Source organism: Fulmarus glacialis, unplaced genomic scaffold (genome assembly GCF_000690835.1).
Source record: "Fulmarus glacialis isolate BGI_N327 unplaced genomic scaffold, ASM69083v1 scaffold12120, whole genome shotgun sequence".
Classification (NCBI taxonomy): Eukaryota; Metazoa; Chordata; class Aves; order Procellariiformes; family Procellariidae; genus Fulmarus; species Fulmarus glacialis.
The window spans coordinates 13,913-29,784 of record NW_009185835.1 but is presented as its reverse complement, the minus strand read 5'-3'; the positions used below and the strand labels follow the sequence as shown (position 1 = coordinate 29,784).

Here is a 15,872-nt window from a genome sequence, read left to right as displayed (position 1 = left end):
TGTCCTCCGCCCGTGGTGAGGGAGAGGGTGCTGGGTGAAGGCACCTCCCAGCGCTGTCGTGGGAGTCGGTGCTCAGCCTCAGCCGGGGTGGGGTAGGGGGGTGGCTGTGCTTTGAGCCAGCTCCTGTTTCTCACCTCCACTCCCCAGTGCTGTGGGCTCTGCTCGAGGCAGAGGAAGTTTAGGTCCATCTTAAGCTTGAGCCAGTCAGCGTGCTCAGAGCCTGAAGCTGTGAGAGGACTAGATTTCTGTGTGCACCCCCCACCTTGGGGGGCTGGAGACGTGAATAAGCCCTGCCAAACCTGAACTCTCTGGGTGAGCTGCTTGTACACAAGACTGTACCAAAGAGAAATGCCACCTTGTAGTCAGGCTGTCATTTCTTCTTACATCTAGCAGCAGTGTCGGAGAGTTGGGAGTCAGTATGGTGAGTTCGGAGAGTTGGCTGTTTCGTTGTTCCTAATACCTAATGTATAAACTTAGGAGTATAAAAGTAGTTTTAGAGTAGCAATTGAATATAGCATATAACAGCGTTTGTGGTTTTTTTAGGTGGCTGTGAGCAGTGTTGTTTTCTTTTGTTATTTAATCTGATTTTTATTTTTTTTAACAGTAGGCAGTTATGGGCATTATCAATAGAATAATGTTGACATATCTTAAAATACTGCTGTGAATTCCTCTTTCTCCTGTCTTGAGTACAGCCCCCTCTTCCCCCAAAGTCTTTTGATACTGCTAAACTTATTTGTAATTTGTCATCTTTTTGTTACCTTGAAGCTCACTATATAACTGTAAAATATGTTTTTCTTCTGTCCTACAGTGCTTCACATGTAGTTGTCTCTCTCGTGAAAAACTATCCAAACTATCTGATTATAAATCTAGATAAGGTAAGTAGCTTGTTTTCTTTCTTGATATGGAAAACTGTCTTAAATGATTTTTAATGCAATCTATAGCATGTTGAAATTTATATGGATTATTGTTATTTATTAAATTTTTGTTTGACTATCCATTTGTTCCTATACAGAAGAAAATTCAGCTGCTGTTCATTCTTACAGTCCTGTGCCCACCACAAATAATTATTTGCAAAAAAAAAAAAAAGAAGGAAGCTTTTGAAGTTCTAAACTTCTGTTTAAGAATTTTTGCAGTTAGGATATCTTTCAGAGTTTTGTGTTTTTAAAGCTTCATCGTGTCTGCTTGCAAAATAGCTTTTCTTTTGAAAGAAGTTTTTACTTTGTTCTCAAACTTTTTAGTAATTAGGTTGGATCTGAGTTAGCTTATTTACTTTCACAAAGCCCACTTAATGATATTGTGTGGGTATTTCTCTTTAGCTCGACTACTGTGCAAGCTTGAAGAATCTTGAAACTGTCTCTGAAAAGGAAAACTACAAGTTTATCCAGGTGATAAAGCCTTCTCTTCTATGAAACTTGACTTTTTATTGATTTTTATGCCTTCGTATCAAGGTAATATGGTCTCCAGAGCTCCCCAAACTAGAAGCCATTGCTTTCATTTATGGTGAAGTTGAAATTCCTTCTACTAATTCATTGTCAAGAATGAGTCAGTGTATGTAATATGCCAATGTATGTGACAATCATATGGACATAACAGCATTTGCTTCATCTGTTTACCTTATTAACAGACTTCATATTTCACCCACAGAAGTCTGTGACAATGCAGTATGTTCTGTCTCTTACGTGAAATAGTCTTTTGAAAGTTGATAGATTTTATTGTATAATAAAGGTACAGAATTGGTAAAAGCCTGGTTATGGAGATGAGTGGTTTTAGGGATGATAGTTTCACTTTTGATAGGTGGTATGGATGAGATGGACTCAAATTTGGCTCCTCCATGCTTCACTGACGCTATCTTAGATTTTTGCACCTTCAAACACTGTCACTTGTCATATCCTGTGGTGTGCAACACGCTCCTCCTTGTTCTGTTAGCACTAGACATCAGGCTACATTCTTGCTTTTGCTGCTGTTGATGCTGTGTAGTTCATAGTTGTTTTGGAACAGGGTCTCATGGGAACATTCAAGGTATGCCTTTCCTTCTTAAAATTTTGCCTATTAAATTAGTTTACTGTTTCCACAGTTTTATCTTCAGACAGGAGATGGATTTAGATTTATTGTTCAGATAAACATTCTGGCTGCTGGGTTTGTATGCTGAGGTTCTTCCCCTCTATGAAAGTCAGTACTGATGCTGGTCTCTCTGTCTAGCTGGGCCGCCCGAGGTTGCAGGACATCAGAGAAATGCATATAGTTTAATTTTCTGAAATAGCAACTTTGGGGCAATGTTGTCAGAGGTAGTAGATGTAAATTAAGCATATCTCTTAGATTCAGGCAAGGTTAGGAATTGAACTTGTCCTCATCTCTTTGGTTGTTGATATTTTTGTGAACTTACCTCTTTATTTAAGTAAGTGATTATCTCAGAGTTCTTGGGACAAAAGTTGGCGTGAGGGGAAAGGGGATGGCTACTAAGCAAATGTACGCAGTTTAAGCATGCCCAAACTGGACTTTTGGTTATTTTTCCTAATGTTTTTGACAGTTTCCAGTATGTGATATGAAATGTATGAATGCTGTAGAAAAGCCTCGTTACCTGGATATATATTAACATTTAATTGGTGGGGATAGCATGGAGTTCTAGAAGGCATCCCGTAAACAGCCAGATCCCTATGTGAAGCAGGGGGATAGTAACAAGGAATGATGTAGCTATATTGCTTCTGAACTAGGGTACGAATATATTCTCACAAAACTTACAACCGTATAATTTCGGTTTGGTGGTTTGTGTGGTTTGTTTTGGTTTTGTGTTGTGTTTGTGTGGTGTGGTGTGGATTTTTTTTGTTTTTGTTTTTTTTTTGCAGGGGGAGGAGGGGAAGGAAGGTTGATCAGAGCTTATATGCAGCCAAACAGTTTACATTGATAGGAAAAAATGCACTGGAAAAAATACTCTCTGATGGACAAGCTCTACAATTAGAACTGTAACACTATTACTGGCCTTAGGAGAGAGCAGGAAGGATAAATGCTGTAGTGGTGCTGTAGAAAAGAAGCCTGCTTTGGAAGGTAGAGAAGTAAAAGTTCAGAAAATTTGCATAAGAGGCTGTATGAAGGATACAGTTTTATCACAATTTCTCAGCACAGACGTATCGAGTTTGAACTTCAGTTTAAAAAAAAAAAAATCAGTGATTGTAATGATTTAGTTCAAAGTAATGTATGAGCCTGAAGTATTCACTGGAGTGTTTCAATTCTGTTCAGGGATGAGAAATAGGAAAATCAGTTCATCATCTTCCCATTTCTGACATACAGTACTTCTTTGAGGCTGTTGTTCAGAATTATTGCTTGAGAACTTCTTAAAACATAGGTGCGTTTGAACTATTTTTAGTTAATTGCCTTGTTATTGAAAATACAAAAGTCTTCCTACCCTTCTTCTCAGGTACTATCTTGTTTAAGTTGAGCCAACAGCTAAATACCAAAAGCTTTTTCTCAGCTTGCATTTACCTTTAAAAGCTGCTGTTGCTTCTATGTCAAACTAAAGAATGGCTTGTGTGTCGATGCCTGACTCTTTTCTAAATATATCAATTAAAAAAAAAAATTACCAGAACAAACAACAAAAACCAAAATCCTTGCAAGACAGCCAACCATCGTATTTTGACAAAAGTGGAAGTCCACTTCAGCTTTTGTAATGCCACTAGGTGTCACTGTCCGTCAGCCAGACTTCAGTAACTCTTACTTGCTGTGGGAACTTGTCCTTTCAACCTCAGCATTCAAGCTACACACTGTACTTCTGTTGTGTATATTTTGGGGGCGATGCTTCTACTTCTCTAATGTTAAATAGTAATATAAATCCTGCAATAAGTTTCGTTGAGGCTGTTGTTCAAAACGTGAAATTTATATCTCATCTTATTTTAGACATGGCGTTGATAAATTGCCCAAAACTCAGTTGGTAGTGCCTGTATCCTGTGCTTCCTTTGTAACAGTTTGTTACGTGACGCTTGGTACAAATGAAAGCTCACTATTTTCTATCAAAAGTAATTTGTTAATGATTTTTTTTTCCTGTTTAGGGAGATATTTGTGAACCTGATTTTATAAAACAGCTCTTCGAAACTGAGAAAATAGATATAGTCCTTCATTTTGCAGCCCAAACACATGTAGGTGAGCATTGTTGCATGTTTTGGTATTATTTTCTATGCGTATATTTGTTTGAAATATATACTGATATTTTTTGTCTTTTCCCTTCATATAAAACAAGGATACAGTTTGTCTCTACAAACTATGTGATTCAATGTCTGGTGGCCTTTTTAACTTAAAGGGGTTCACAGCCTTAATTTAAAAAGTGCTTCATCTGACTGTTGTCTGTTTTTATTGTGCATGAATGGTAATGCCTTTTTTTTTTGCATTACATTTTAAAATTCCATCTAGACACACATGTAACTGACAGTGTACTGGTAGAGTCATGAAGACAACGGAAAAAGAGTACATAGTCTTAAGTTTTTACTTGATTGGCTCCAACCTTGCAGAAAAAACACGTTGTGGAAGCTGAAGGATCAGGCATAGTTCCCTTCAGAATCCTGCCTGGATTCTAAAAAGAGAGAATGAATTATACTTAAAAGTGCGTATTTCAAATTACCACTCTTCAGTAACACTGTTAATGAGAACTATCCCTACCATACTCCTTTCATCATGAGAAAAAATTCTCAAAGAATTCTCCAGGAAAATGCTTTTCAAAATTGTCAGATTCGATATGCAGAAAGTCATTAGGTCAGTGGGACAACTCTAAGAATTAAAGCAGGTGCTATTTAATTAATAGTAATAGGTATATATTACTGTATCTTACAACTGTCTTTGAATGATACTTTTCTTACTGAGCTTGGCCCTTCCTGGTGGAGAGGGGAAGTAGTTATGCTGCCACTTAAATAAAGTTAGATAATGGTATTTCAAATGGAACCATCCATAGCCAACAAGCTTTTGCTCCTGATTCCAGCCTCTTGTTGAGAGCAAGGGTTTTGTCTTCAAGTAAGTGTAGAAAGTGTCTTCATTTAATAATGACCTTGCTATCTGACAATCAAAGAACTAGTGATAAAGTCCCAGTCTATATTGCAGCCTCTAATATTATGGTTCAATAGGAAGCAATGTCTTGCCTAAATTTAATCAGAATTGTCTGAATTTTTTTTAATGCAGATCTTTCTTTTTGGCATGCCCTGGAATTCACCTATGTGAATGTTTATGGCACTAACGTGCTGGTTGCTGCTGCGCATGAAGCCAATGTGGAGAAGTTTGTCTATGTTAGTACAGATGAAGTGTATGGAGGTAGCACTGATGAGGTGAGTTTGAAAGTGCATGAGGGCTTTTCTAGCTTTACTTGCTTTTAATAGTAAAAACAAAATGAGTCTAACTTTCCTTGGCCTCTGTAAATATATGACTTTTGAGCTATGTCTGACAATACTGGAACTTGTAAACAAGCACTGGTTGTTTCTAGAAAGCTAAGTATCAAAATTGTCCTGATTTTTTTTTTTTTGTAGCATGTTTTATATTGAATGCCTGTTACCTAAAGCAGTGAGTTTGGGGTCATTAATGACATGTGAATACTCCTCAGAGATAGTATCAAAAGAATGTATTATACAAATTTTGCCTTGGAGCATTCATGAGACTTCAGTAATGTGCACAGTATGTTGGTTGGTGGTGTGGTGTGTTGTGGTTTTTTTTTTTTTTCTTTCTCTGCCTTGACTATGAACTTGACAGGCAGGGAACTGTTTTATACTCTAGCTAAAATACTAACAGAACTGTAGGTACTGACAATTTGAACAGGAAACAGTTCCTGTATTAGTAGAAGAAATATGCAGATGTTTATTGTTGTTCTATGGAAATCTTTTTGATTTTTGCCAATTTATGCCTGACCTTAATTCAGGAAATGTAATTTAGCTCAGTAAGAACACAAATTATGAATGCTCGTCTTTCTAAAGGTATAAATGACAGCCAAGGAGTCTTGTGCCATAATCCATGAAAATACTAACGTAGTTCTGAAAAGTCATGTGCACGTTCTTATTATTGCAATGTCTTTATCAGTTCCTTCAACACAACTTCAATCTGTAGACTTTTATGATACCCAAGGATGGTGTTTTCCAGTGGTTTTGCTGAGGCAACTTCAAGTGAACTTTTTCTGCCTCTGGGCCTTGAAAAGAGCACTTTCATTTAATCTGTTTTTTGTTCTCTTTGTGAATCATAGTGGAAGTTCTTGAAGTGAGGTTTTTTTTGGGGGAAGGAAGGTCAAAAAGTAAATCGGGGTCAATTAACTTCAGAGGCTGTCCTGGTTTTGGCTGGGATAGACTTAATTTTCTTCCTAGTAGCTGGTATAGTGCTGTATTTTGGATTTAGTATGAGAATAGTGTTGATAACACACCGATGTTTTAGTTGTTGCTAAGTAGTTTACGTTAGTCAAGGACTTTTCAGCTTCTCATGCCCTGCCAGCAAGAAGCTGGGAGGAGGCATCCAGGACAGCTGACCCAAACTGGCCAAGGGGGTATTCCATACCATATGATGTAATGCTCAGTACATAAGCTAGGGGAGTTGGCTGGGGGATGGTGACCGCTGCTTGGGGACTGGCCGGGAATCAGTCGGCAGGTGGTGAGCCATTGCATTGTCCATCACTTGTTTTGTATGTTTTTTTATCATTATTATTATTTTCCCTTTCTTTTCTGTCCTATTAAATTGTCTTTATATCAGCCCGCAAGTTTTACCTTTTTTCCGGACTGTCTCCCCCATTCCCCTGTGGGGGAGTGAGTGAGCGAGCGGCCGTGTGGTGTTTGGCTGCCTGCTGGGTTAAACCACAACAGAGGCGAAGGTCAGATAAGAACAGTGAGTCTTTTAATCACATGTTGAAGTGATTGTTATGAATTGCACCTCAGGCAGTGTAGAATCCCTCCTTTCTTTGGTTCATTATTGTATCCTTTTTTTTGTCTTTTTTTTTTTTTTTTTCCCTCCAAGTGAGTAGATAGAAGTGGCAGGATAGCCATGAAGCTACCTCTTCTGGAACAGGTCAGAATTGTTGAAGCCTTGCTTTGGAAGGTTTTGTGTTGAAATTCTACTTTTCTTGTAGAAATGAAGTTTATAGGAAAGGGAGAATGGACGCCTTTTATTTAGGACTGAAAGGTCAATTTGCTAGCTGTGGTGCAATGGCACTCTGAGGCAATATGCGCCTGAAAAGGATTGAACCTTCCTGTGGCAACAGTGATTATTTTACAAGATAAAAATCTAAGGACCTGCTACTGTGAGATACTCTGCTAGAAGTATAAAAATATTACTGCTGGTATTCTAGCTGCCTCCTGTGTTTGATGAATAGACTGTCTTTTGTTATTGGTCTTCTGCTGTAAGTGGAAGGGTGACTTTCTCAGACTGGTGTGCTTGGATTTTTAGGGATTTTTATTTCGGCTGCCACTGCAGCTTTTGTAACTTTAAGACTTATCTGGGCAAAAGAAATTGAGTAATACAAATTTTTCTTTTCATTTTAGGAATTTGATGAATCCTCACCAAAACGTCCAACAAATCCCTATGCCTCCTCTAAAGCAGCTGCAGAGTGTTTTGTTCAGTCTTACTGGGAAAGGTACCAAGTAAGTTGATGCAAGCTTCAAAAACTCTGAAGCCCATACTTAAGTGTCTGTATTACGTATATAAGGGTATAAAAGAAAAATCAGTACTAGTCCACACAGTGCCACCTCTTTCCTGATTGCTAGTCTTGTAGTTTGGATGTGTCGGAGGATGTCCACCACTTATTGGTGGAGGTATACTGCAAGACAGTGGGGAGACGTCAAATGTTTTTAATTTTTTTTTTAAATCTGAACTGTAATGTCTAAAAATGTTCTTTGATAAAATGGTCAAAGAGAACATTAGCAATTTAAAAAACATGTTAAGCTTGAAGGAAATCTGTTTATACAGAAGTAGAATATGCAAAGTTCAAATTGTATTAAGACTAGGCTTATAGTGAAAGCAAAAAAAAAAAAGGAGGGGAAAAAACCCCCTATTACTCAGATTTGTTTAAACAAAAATATTTTAAATTTTGAAAACTTTAGTTTTTTGTTCTTGACCAATCCTTCTGCAGTGTTGTTTGTGACATAAATCTGACTTGAATAAGATGTTAATGACTGTGAAACGTTTTCTTGGAATAAGAAGTAGTAAGCCAGTCTTCAGTCAACCAGATACATGTATGTAATGTCCTATGGTGGTTCCATAGCAAGACTGAGAGGTTACAAACATTTGTCACTTGTGGTGCTTCTAACAGTCCGACAAGGCTGGAGGCCCTTGCCTATTTGACAGAAGGATGGATAGCTTAATTCATTAATGTTTGTAAGGGCTTGCAGATTTTTGAATAAGCACTGTGGGTGTGTCAGTTTATTGATCAGCAAGAAGCCTACAGGTTTTTACTGGTATACATTTTCTTATGTAATCACATGCATGTTTAATGCTCTTAAGTTCCCAGTTGTTATCACACGGAGCAGTAATGTTTATGGACCACACCAGTATCCAGAAAAAGTAAGTTAAACCTATGCTTTACTCTGAGCTTCAGTATACTATAATTTAGGGTTGTAGTGGTGTTACTTTTTTCTCATAATAATGGACTGACTTTTGGAAAAAGCACTGTCTTGCAAGTATATTTGTCCACACTTACCTGTGATTATGTATTTTGATATCACACTAGCATGTCTTACCATCAACACAATGAACACATGATTTTGGTTGTCAGTAAAGCATCAGTTAGAGATTTCTAGTTGTTTACATGACTTTTACTGCAATGACTTTGTTTTGTAATTTTTTTAGCTTTCAAAGGATATTTAACTGCCCTGTGTCTGGCAGGGTTCCCCTACAAATTACATTAACTCACATGTCATGTGCTGTAATTAGGAATGTTTAATAACTAAGGTAAACATTTCAAAGAGAGCAATATGTCTGGTATAGAAAGAGATGTTCCAACCTGTACAGAAGATAGGTAAGATGAAACTATAGCAATCAGATATATGGTGAGAAGTAGCGCAAAGCGACTTGTTCTTTGCATGTGTCCATATATACCTTGCGGGGTAACTATTTAAAGTGGGTATTAGTGAGAGGGAGTTGCCTTTGTAGGCAATACCAAGAGCTGCTATGCTGGTGAATGGAAATACACTGATGGAGTGATAGTGATAATCATATGTACTCTTTGGAGTTTGGAGCTTGTGCGAAACGTAGCTGTATTTTGCAGTTCTCGTGAGATATTTTTTAATTTGAATTGCTTTTTATGTGTTGGGTTTTTTTTTTGCAAATAAATTTTTTCCCTACGTTATTGCAGGTGGATAAGCAATGGTTTGTAAAAAATGTTTTCACTGAGCTGTGGCTTGGGAAATGTCTGGTTACAGGTTGCATGATGTTGGGAGTATATTCAGGGGATGTATCACTATTTACTTGCTTTCAGCTAATGTATATTCTTCCTCAAGTATCCACTTTTAGTTACTGCTAAGAACACAATACTAGGCTAGATGGATCTTTAGTTTTACCTAGTATGTCTGCTCCCATGTTTAGAGCAGTAAGTTAACAAAATTAAAAGAATTGGAATAGCTTTCTAATGGTTTCAGTTTAAAAACTTTAATAGTGGGACCAACTGTTCTGAATTTTCTGGGACATATGAATGGATCTAAGCTTGTAGCTGAACATAATATTGTAAATCTTTATTCTGCAAGCTAGTGGCTATCATTTAATCCGTGTTTACTTATCTTGATATTCTCTATTGGTTCTCTTCCAGATTTAACTATTTTAATGACTGTTACTTTTTGGCTATAGATTTACTGCAACTTGCTGGATGTTTAAACCATGTTCTAAACTGTTTGCAGTAGTCATCCCTAGTTAGACTTTAGTGCACTTCTGTGTGGGAAAAGTAACGGAACCACTTTCTTTTGTAAAAATGCTACATTTGTAACTACTGTTTTGTAGTGATTGACCAGAAGGATAAGCTTTACAACACAATAGAGGCATCTACTTTTAAAAAAAAAAAAAAACCAAACAAAAAACCAACCCCACACAAACATCTTGATTCCCTGTGAACTTCAGAAAAGACAATATTGTGTAAAAGGTACTCTGCTTGCACCAGGTTAAAAGAATCCTTGCACTTTCTAGGCTTGATGCATTCTTTGATTAGACTTAAGGAAACTTAAAAGTATTTAAAAGGTCTTATTAAAATACTTAATGATATTTACTGGTGAAGCCCCATGTTCTTTGCAGAGTAACAGCTTCTAAAATAGCGGAGTAATGTTTTTTTGTTCAATTTCTTAGGTTATTCCAAAGTTTATATCTTTGTTGCAACAGAACAGAAAATGGTATGTAATTTGCTTTTTTGTCTGTGGTATTTGTGCTATAAAACTGTAATTACAGTTATAAATACATGGTATAGTTTGTAAAATGATAATTTCGTAACTAAGTTATGAATTGCTTATTTTAATAATAGGATTTCCTTAAAAAAACTAAAGATTGTTTGCATGTCAGCTACTTAAGGTACCTTCAGGTAACTGCTAACAGCAAAACTGCTTAAAACACAGTCTAACAAATTGAATGCTTCTATTTAAGGATTAACAAAAATTTCTTGCCTTTTCCTGGTTTTAAGCTGCATTCATGGTTCTGGACTTCAGAGAAGGAATTTCCTTTTTGCAACTGATGTGGTAGAAGCATTCCTTACTGTCCTGAAGGAGGGGAAGCCAGGTGAAATTTATAACATTGGAACTAACTTTGAGATGTCCATTGCCCAGCTTGCTAAGGAGTTAATCCATTTAGTGAGTAAAGAGCTATGATGTTTTTCTTTACCAGTTATTGCACATATGAACAATTCTACTGTAAACCTTTTTTAGCTCAGAGAGAGAGCTTAGGCTTGCGGTGGGTCTTAGAAGATAGTTGTAGGAGAACGATGTGCTACCTTTTCTGTGGCAGTTGTACTATGTAAGTTTGCAGTACAGGCTATCGTGCATTGCACTGCTGCATCAGTTATTCTGACTTGGACATAACTGGCGTAATGATTAAATGCCATTTGGTAGGTTTTTTTCATGCTGGCTGCTTCAGTTTTGGTCTGAGAATGTGGCACTATTAAAATCTAACAATTTGATTATGGATGGTTAGGCAGCGCTCAGATGAAGGAGAAGTACTGGAGTTGTTCTAGATAGTTTTGATAATTTCAGTAGTTTGAAAACTCAGTTTAGACAAAAGACCATTTCTGTTTGTGGGTTTTTTTTTTAACAGACTTAAATCTTGTTTTAAAAAAAAAAATCTATTTTTAAATGTATGTTAACACAGTGCAAGATGTGGGGGTGTGATTTTTGTTTCTCTTCTTGACAGATAAAGAAGACCAGTTCGGAATCTGAAATGGAGCACTGGATGGATTATGTTAAAGACAGGTAAGAAAATAGTGAAGCACATGCAGGATAGCTTTATCCTGAAGGTTTCTGGGTCTCTTGCCAAATAGTTTTTTGTGAAAGTGTTTCTGCTCTGCAGGAGGGAAAACTTTTGAGGGAGTAAGAGCTGTTTTGCTTTCTTAATATTTTTTTTTTTGTTTGCTAATGGATTTGACATCTATGATCTGTACAGAACATTTTATAGAAAAACAGGATTTCTGCTTATTATTTGGATCTTTAGGTCAGAGTATATGTCTTGAAAGGGAATGTGTAATGCTAATCTGTCTGTCTTCAAACTTTTTTCAGACTTCTCACTACTGAAGTCTGCTCTGGGAAAAGGACAGGTTTTACACAGTAGCTAAATCTTTTCTGAAGGGTAGTTTAGGTAGTTTATTCGGTACTTTGTATTCAACATCACTTGAGTGAGATGAATCCCATTGTCTCTCATTTAGCTTTAGTATTTTGACGTTAACGTGACTAGTTCAGACTTAGATGTGCTTTAGAGTAAGATGCACTCTCCACAGGCAGAAATATGCACCTGCGGAGTGTAGTTAATTTTAGATTCCTATCTTAACCTGAAACTGCTATCTCAAAAATAGATGTAAAACTGAGGTGCCAAAGTTAGGGCGGCGGCAAAAATGGATAGCTTTTATAAATATGCTTTTGCTGTGTGTTTCCGTCCTTAATTTCAGGCTTGGTTTGGCTCTGTTCTTTTATCTCCATTTCTTTTCTGCAGCAACAATGAGTCTCTGCTTACTTTAGATATCACTTTGTTTCTGCAGAGTGATTAGAAATGACGTATCTGCTCTTAGCAGTTAAGTATTATTATGGCCTTTAGAATTCTCACTTTCTGTTCACATTTGGATTGCTATCATGGCAACTGAAGTGTCTTTAAATGTACTAATTTTTGTTTTTAAAAGGAAGTGTTTTTCAGAATCGTATCTGAGTGTATCGCAGGACTTTGAACAAATTGCCTTTGGCTCACATGATGTGAGTGTTCAGTAGGTCTCAGTGTAATTCAGATTGAGATGTTTCTTCATATGTATTAGGCCCTGTCCACTAATGTTTAAACATAAATGGGCTTGGGAAAACTAACCACTTAAGAATATGTATTTCAAAGAATGTTGAGGCCGTATAAAAGATTCTTAAGATACCTAACTAATGATTATTTAATTCTATAATGAGCGACTTAAAAGGTCACAGGGGTTACTTGCCATGGAAAAATTAGTTCTGCTTCTGCTTGAGATTAGCATGTTTTAATAACGGTGATAAGTAGCTGGTTTCCGTCTGCACGTGTAGCTTAACTATTCAGTATGCTAGTGCCAGTAATGCAGGAGTGGTAGACTAGACTACCTAACTGCCAGACTGTGGAATTGAAAATTTGTGCCATGCTTAAATGTAGGGAATCTCTTTCTGTACTGAAACTTGCAGCCTGGGATTCTACGTATTCAGTATTAGTAAGTTTGTGTAGCTAATGAAGCACTGTAATGACAATGCTTTGGAAGTCTATGTATTTCAGATCTGAAGTGTGTGGAAAATTTGTGGGCTTTCAGGATGAAAAATGTGAATGCTGATTTTGGAAAACACTGGCTTGCATAGTGACTGTCTAAAGAGTTGCAAATGCACTGATTTGCACAACTGCATTGGCAGTGATTTGAGTTATGCATTAATTTTTGTGCCAATAAGATTAATTCGTATTTATTCTAGTCAATTCCAAATAGCTGGCTGTACAAACTGAATTGTGTTGTAGCTGCGCTCAACTGCCATGTATTATTTGAAGGCAATATAATCTGTTCATGTTGATGGGAATTTTCAAAATGGAAGCATACCTAATGTTGGTTTGAAGACAGTGTGAGGTACTGCATCTGTAATTAATGAAAAAGTCTAATCAGATTGTTTTCCATGTGCATTTTATACTTCATCAGACCTACCAATGACCTGAGATACCCCATGAATTCAGAAAAAATGCACAACTTAGGATGGAAACCTAAAGTGCCTTGGAAAGAAGGAATAAAGAAAACAAGTAGGGCTGATGCCTTTTACACTAATTGATTTAGAAGGGGTGGGAGGAGAGAAAGGGGGGAAAATGGGTATATAGGTTAGTTAATGAGAAGCTAAAGAATGAGCTTAACACTTTAATTTTACGTAAAATTTGCTGCTTTTTAAGTAGTGAATTTACCTGATTAAAAAAAAAAGGTTAATCACAAAGTAGCATCAGGTATTAGAATTAATTACTTTTTAATGCTAGAATAAGTCTTGCATAAAGAATTTATAAAATCTAAACTAGATTTTTTTTTTTAATATTATAGGTTAAAATTTTGCATAATGAACTATTAGCATGTTGTTAGTCTTATAATATCTGTGGAATGTTTGAATTTCCCTCTTATCTCTGGTCAACTTGACTCATCAGCATTCTTTTCATACTAGTTGAATGGTACAAAGAAAACTTTCACAACTGGAAAAACTCAGAGAAAGCTTTGGAGCCCTTTCCTGTGACAGAGCCATTTGCACAGCTCAGTGCGTAGGGTGACGGAGAACCTGAAGGAGTTTATTCTACCTCATACAGTCTTTTTTTTCAAAGCCTGCAATCAAGTGGCCACACTGAACTCTTAATGTGTTCAAGATACATGAACCACGATGAATACAGAACTACAGTACGGCACAACTTTGGAAGGGTTTCAGCACTTTATAAGTTGAACCTGTTAATTTCAGCTTTTGGTGCAATACTATATTCTCCCTAGGTATTGATTTGAAAGAACTGTACAGGGTGAAGAATACTTATAATGCTATAAATTAGTGTAACTGATGTCAAATCTGCCTTATTAATTTAGAATAATTAATTGCGATTACAGCTTTGGGAACTTCCAATGAAACTTGTTTTAGTTCTGGAATCGTTCACCTGTATTAGTCTGTTTTTACAATATAATATGTTATTTTTGTCACTTTAAAGAGTTGTGGTTTATTTTTAATCAAGGGGGAAAATGCTATATTTTCTGGAGAGTATAAATCAGTTGATAAAAGCTAGATATGGCACCCATATGGTTCAGTCCTTTTCTCTGTTAGTGCAGTATTACCTTCTGTAGATGACTGATTAAACTGTTATCTGCTCTATAACTTTAATGCCTTTTTTTAAGGGGAGTGGGGTGGGAAAGGTGTCAAGATGTAGCAGATGTTCTCGCTGAGATTTCCAGAAGCATTTTCTTAAACTTTGCTCCATTTTAGATGTCGTCTTTTTACTGTATTACTGTCTTTTACATGTTAATTTCCTTTTCTTAACTGTAATTGTAACAAACTTAAAATACTGTAACACAGTTAACATTCCAGTGATGTTATTTCCTGTGATATGAAGGTTATTTATGGAGAAAAATTTTAAAAACTACTTTTCCTGTGAATTGCGGGTAGGCACACCTTATTCAGTGCAGTGTTTCAGGATTTTTTTTGGTGACAAACGTTTTAAAGATGAAACAATATTTGAGTTTTAATGTAAAGTTTGGGAGGAAACGTCAATTCTAGAAATATGTCAATGAATCTTTTTCAAAGTTGATTTAGTAACAAAAGTTATGGTGTAACTTGTTTCTTTTAAGTAAACACGTTGAAAAAGTAGATGGTGGTTTTTTTGTTTGTTAATTTTTTTTTCAGGATACAGGAAGAACTATTTTCACTTTTTTGGTTTTGAGGTGGCAGACAGAGAAGGGAAAACTCTTCTTGGTTTTATCACTTTCGCTTCTGTACGTGGCACACTCCCAGACCCTTCTGTTGCCCCTGGGTAGAGCTGCAGAAGCATGGGGCTAGGACGCTGCAGTGCACTCGGAGATTGCTGTGACTTCTCAAGTCTCTCAGAAATTGGGAGTTAAGACTCAAAACACAAGAACGTGCAGAAGTCCTTTCCTCATTATCCCAGGTGCAGGAAGAATGGAGCTTGGGGCATTTGCCTTAGCTTTGACCCTGCTAGAGTTTCGGTAGTAACTGAACATAAAACTTAATAGTAGTGACCCAGATAGCCTACAGGTAGTGCTGCCTTTGGACCCACGATGCTCCCAACTTCATCACACCTCTTGTGTGTTGCACGGTGCTGTTGATAAAATGCTGCTCTTGGTTGGTAAGAGTCATCTTAAAAGAAGGCTAAACAGTAAGCGTCTAGGCTTACCTTAGCACCAAGTATGTGTTCTAAAGTCTAGGAATGTGTTATTGAAGATGAATTTTCTGTGACAAGGTGGGATAATAATACTATACTAGAATCGCATTGCACTTGTATTTTTTGGGTTTCTCATAGTCAAAACCTCTATTTGGGAAGGACAGAAGTTACAGGACTTAGTAGGTACTAGTCTATTAGGATACTGGGTTTACCAGATACTTAAGGTTACGCTTCCACCGATGAATCACTTAAATTTCATTGTCAAACACACATTGGTGGTAACATTCAAATATTTTCTTAATTTTTACATTTTCTTGAGATACAGCTTCCTTACAATATGTAGAGAGTTACTGTTAACATCT

At 36.7% G+C, this 15,872-nt stretch overlaps 1 protein-coding gene across 1 annotated transcript; it reads left to right on the top strand.

Annotated features, from left to right (window-relative positions):
- Window positions 1–808: 808 nt before the first annotated feature.
- Window positions 809–14,199, top strand: TGDS (TDP-glucose 4,6-dehydratase; the record flags this gene model as incomplete). The annotated part of the gene is made up of 11 exons (XM_009580100.1): window positions 809–875; window positions 1,317–1,385; window positions 4,041–4,131; window positions 5,158–5,300; window positions 7,485–7,583; window positions 8,443–8,502; window positions 10,270–10,313; window positions 10,598–10,763; window positions 11,320–11,378; window positions 13,301–13,398; window positions 13,803–14,199. Coding segments are annotated over 11 exons (994 nt in total), but the record flags the coding sequence as incomplete, so codon positions are not given.
- Window positions 14,200–15,872: the final 1,673 nt, after the last annotated feature.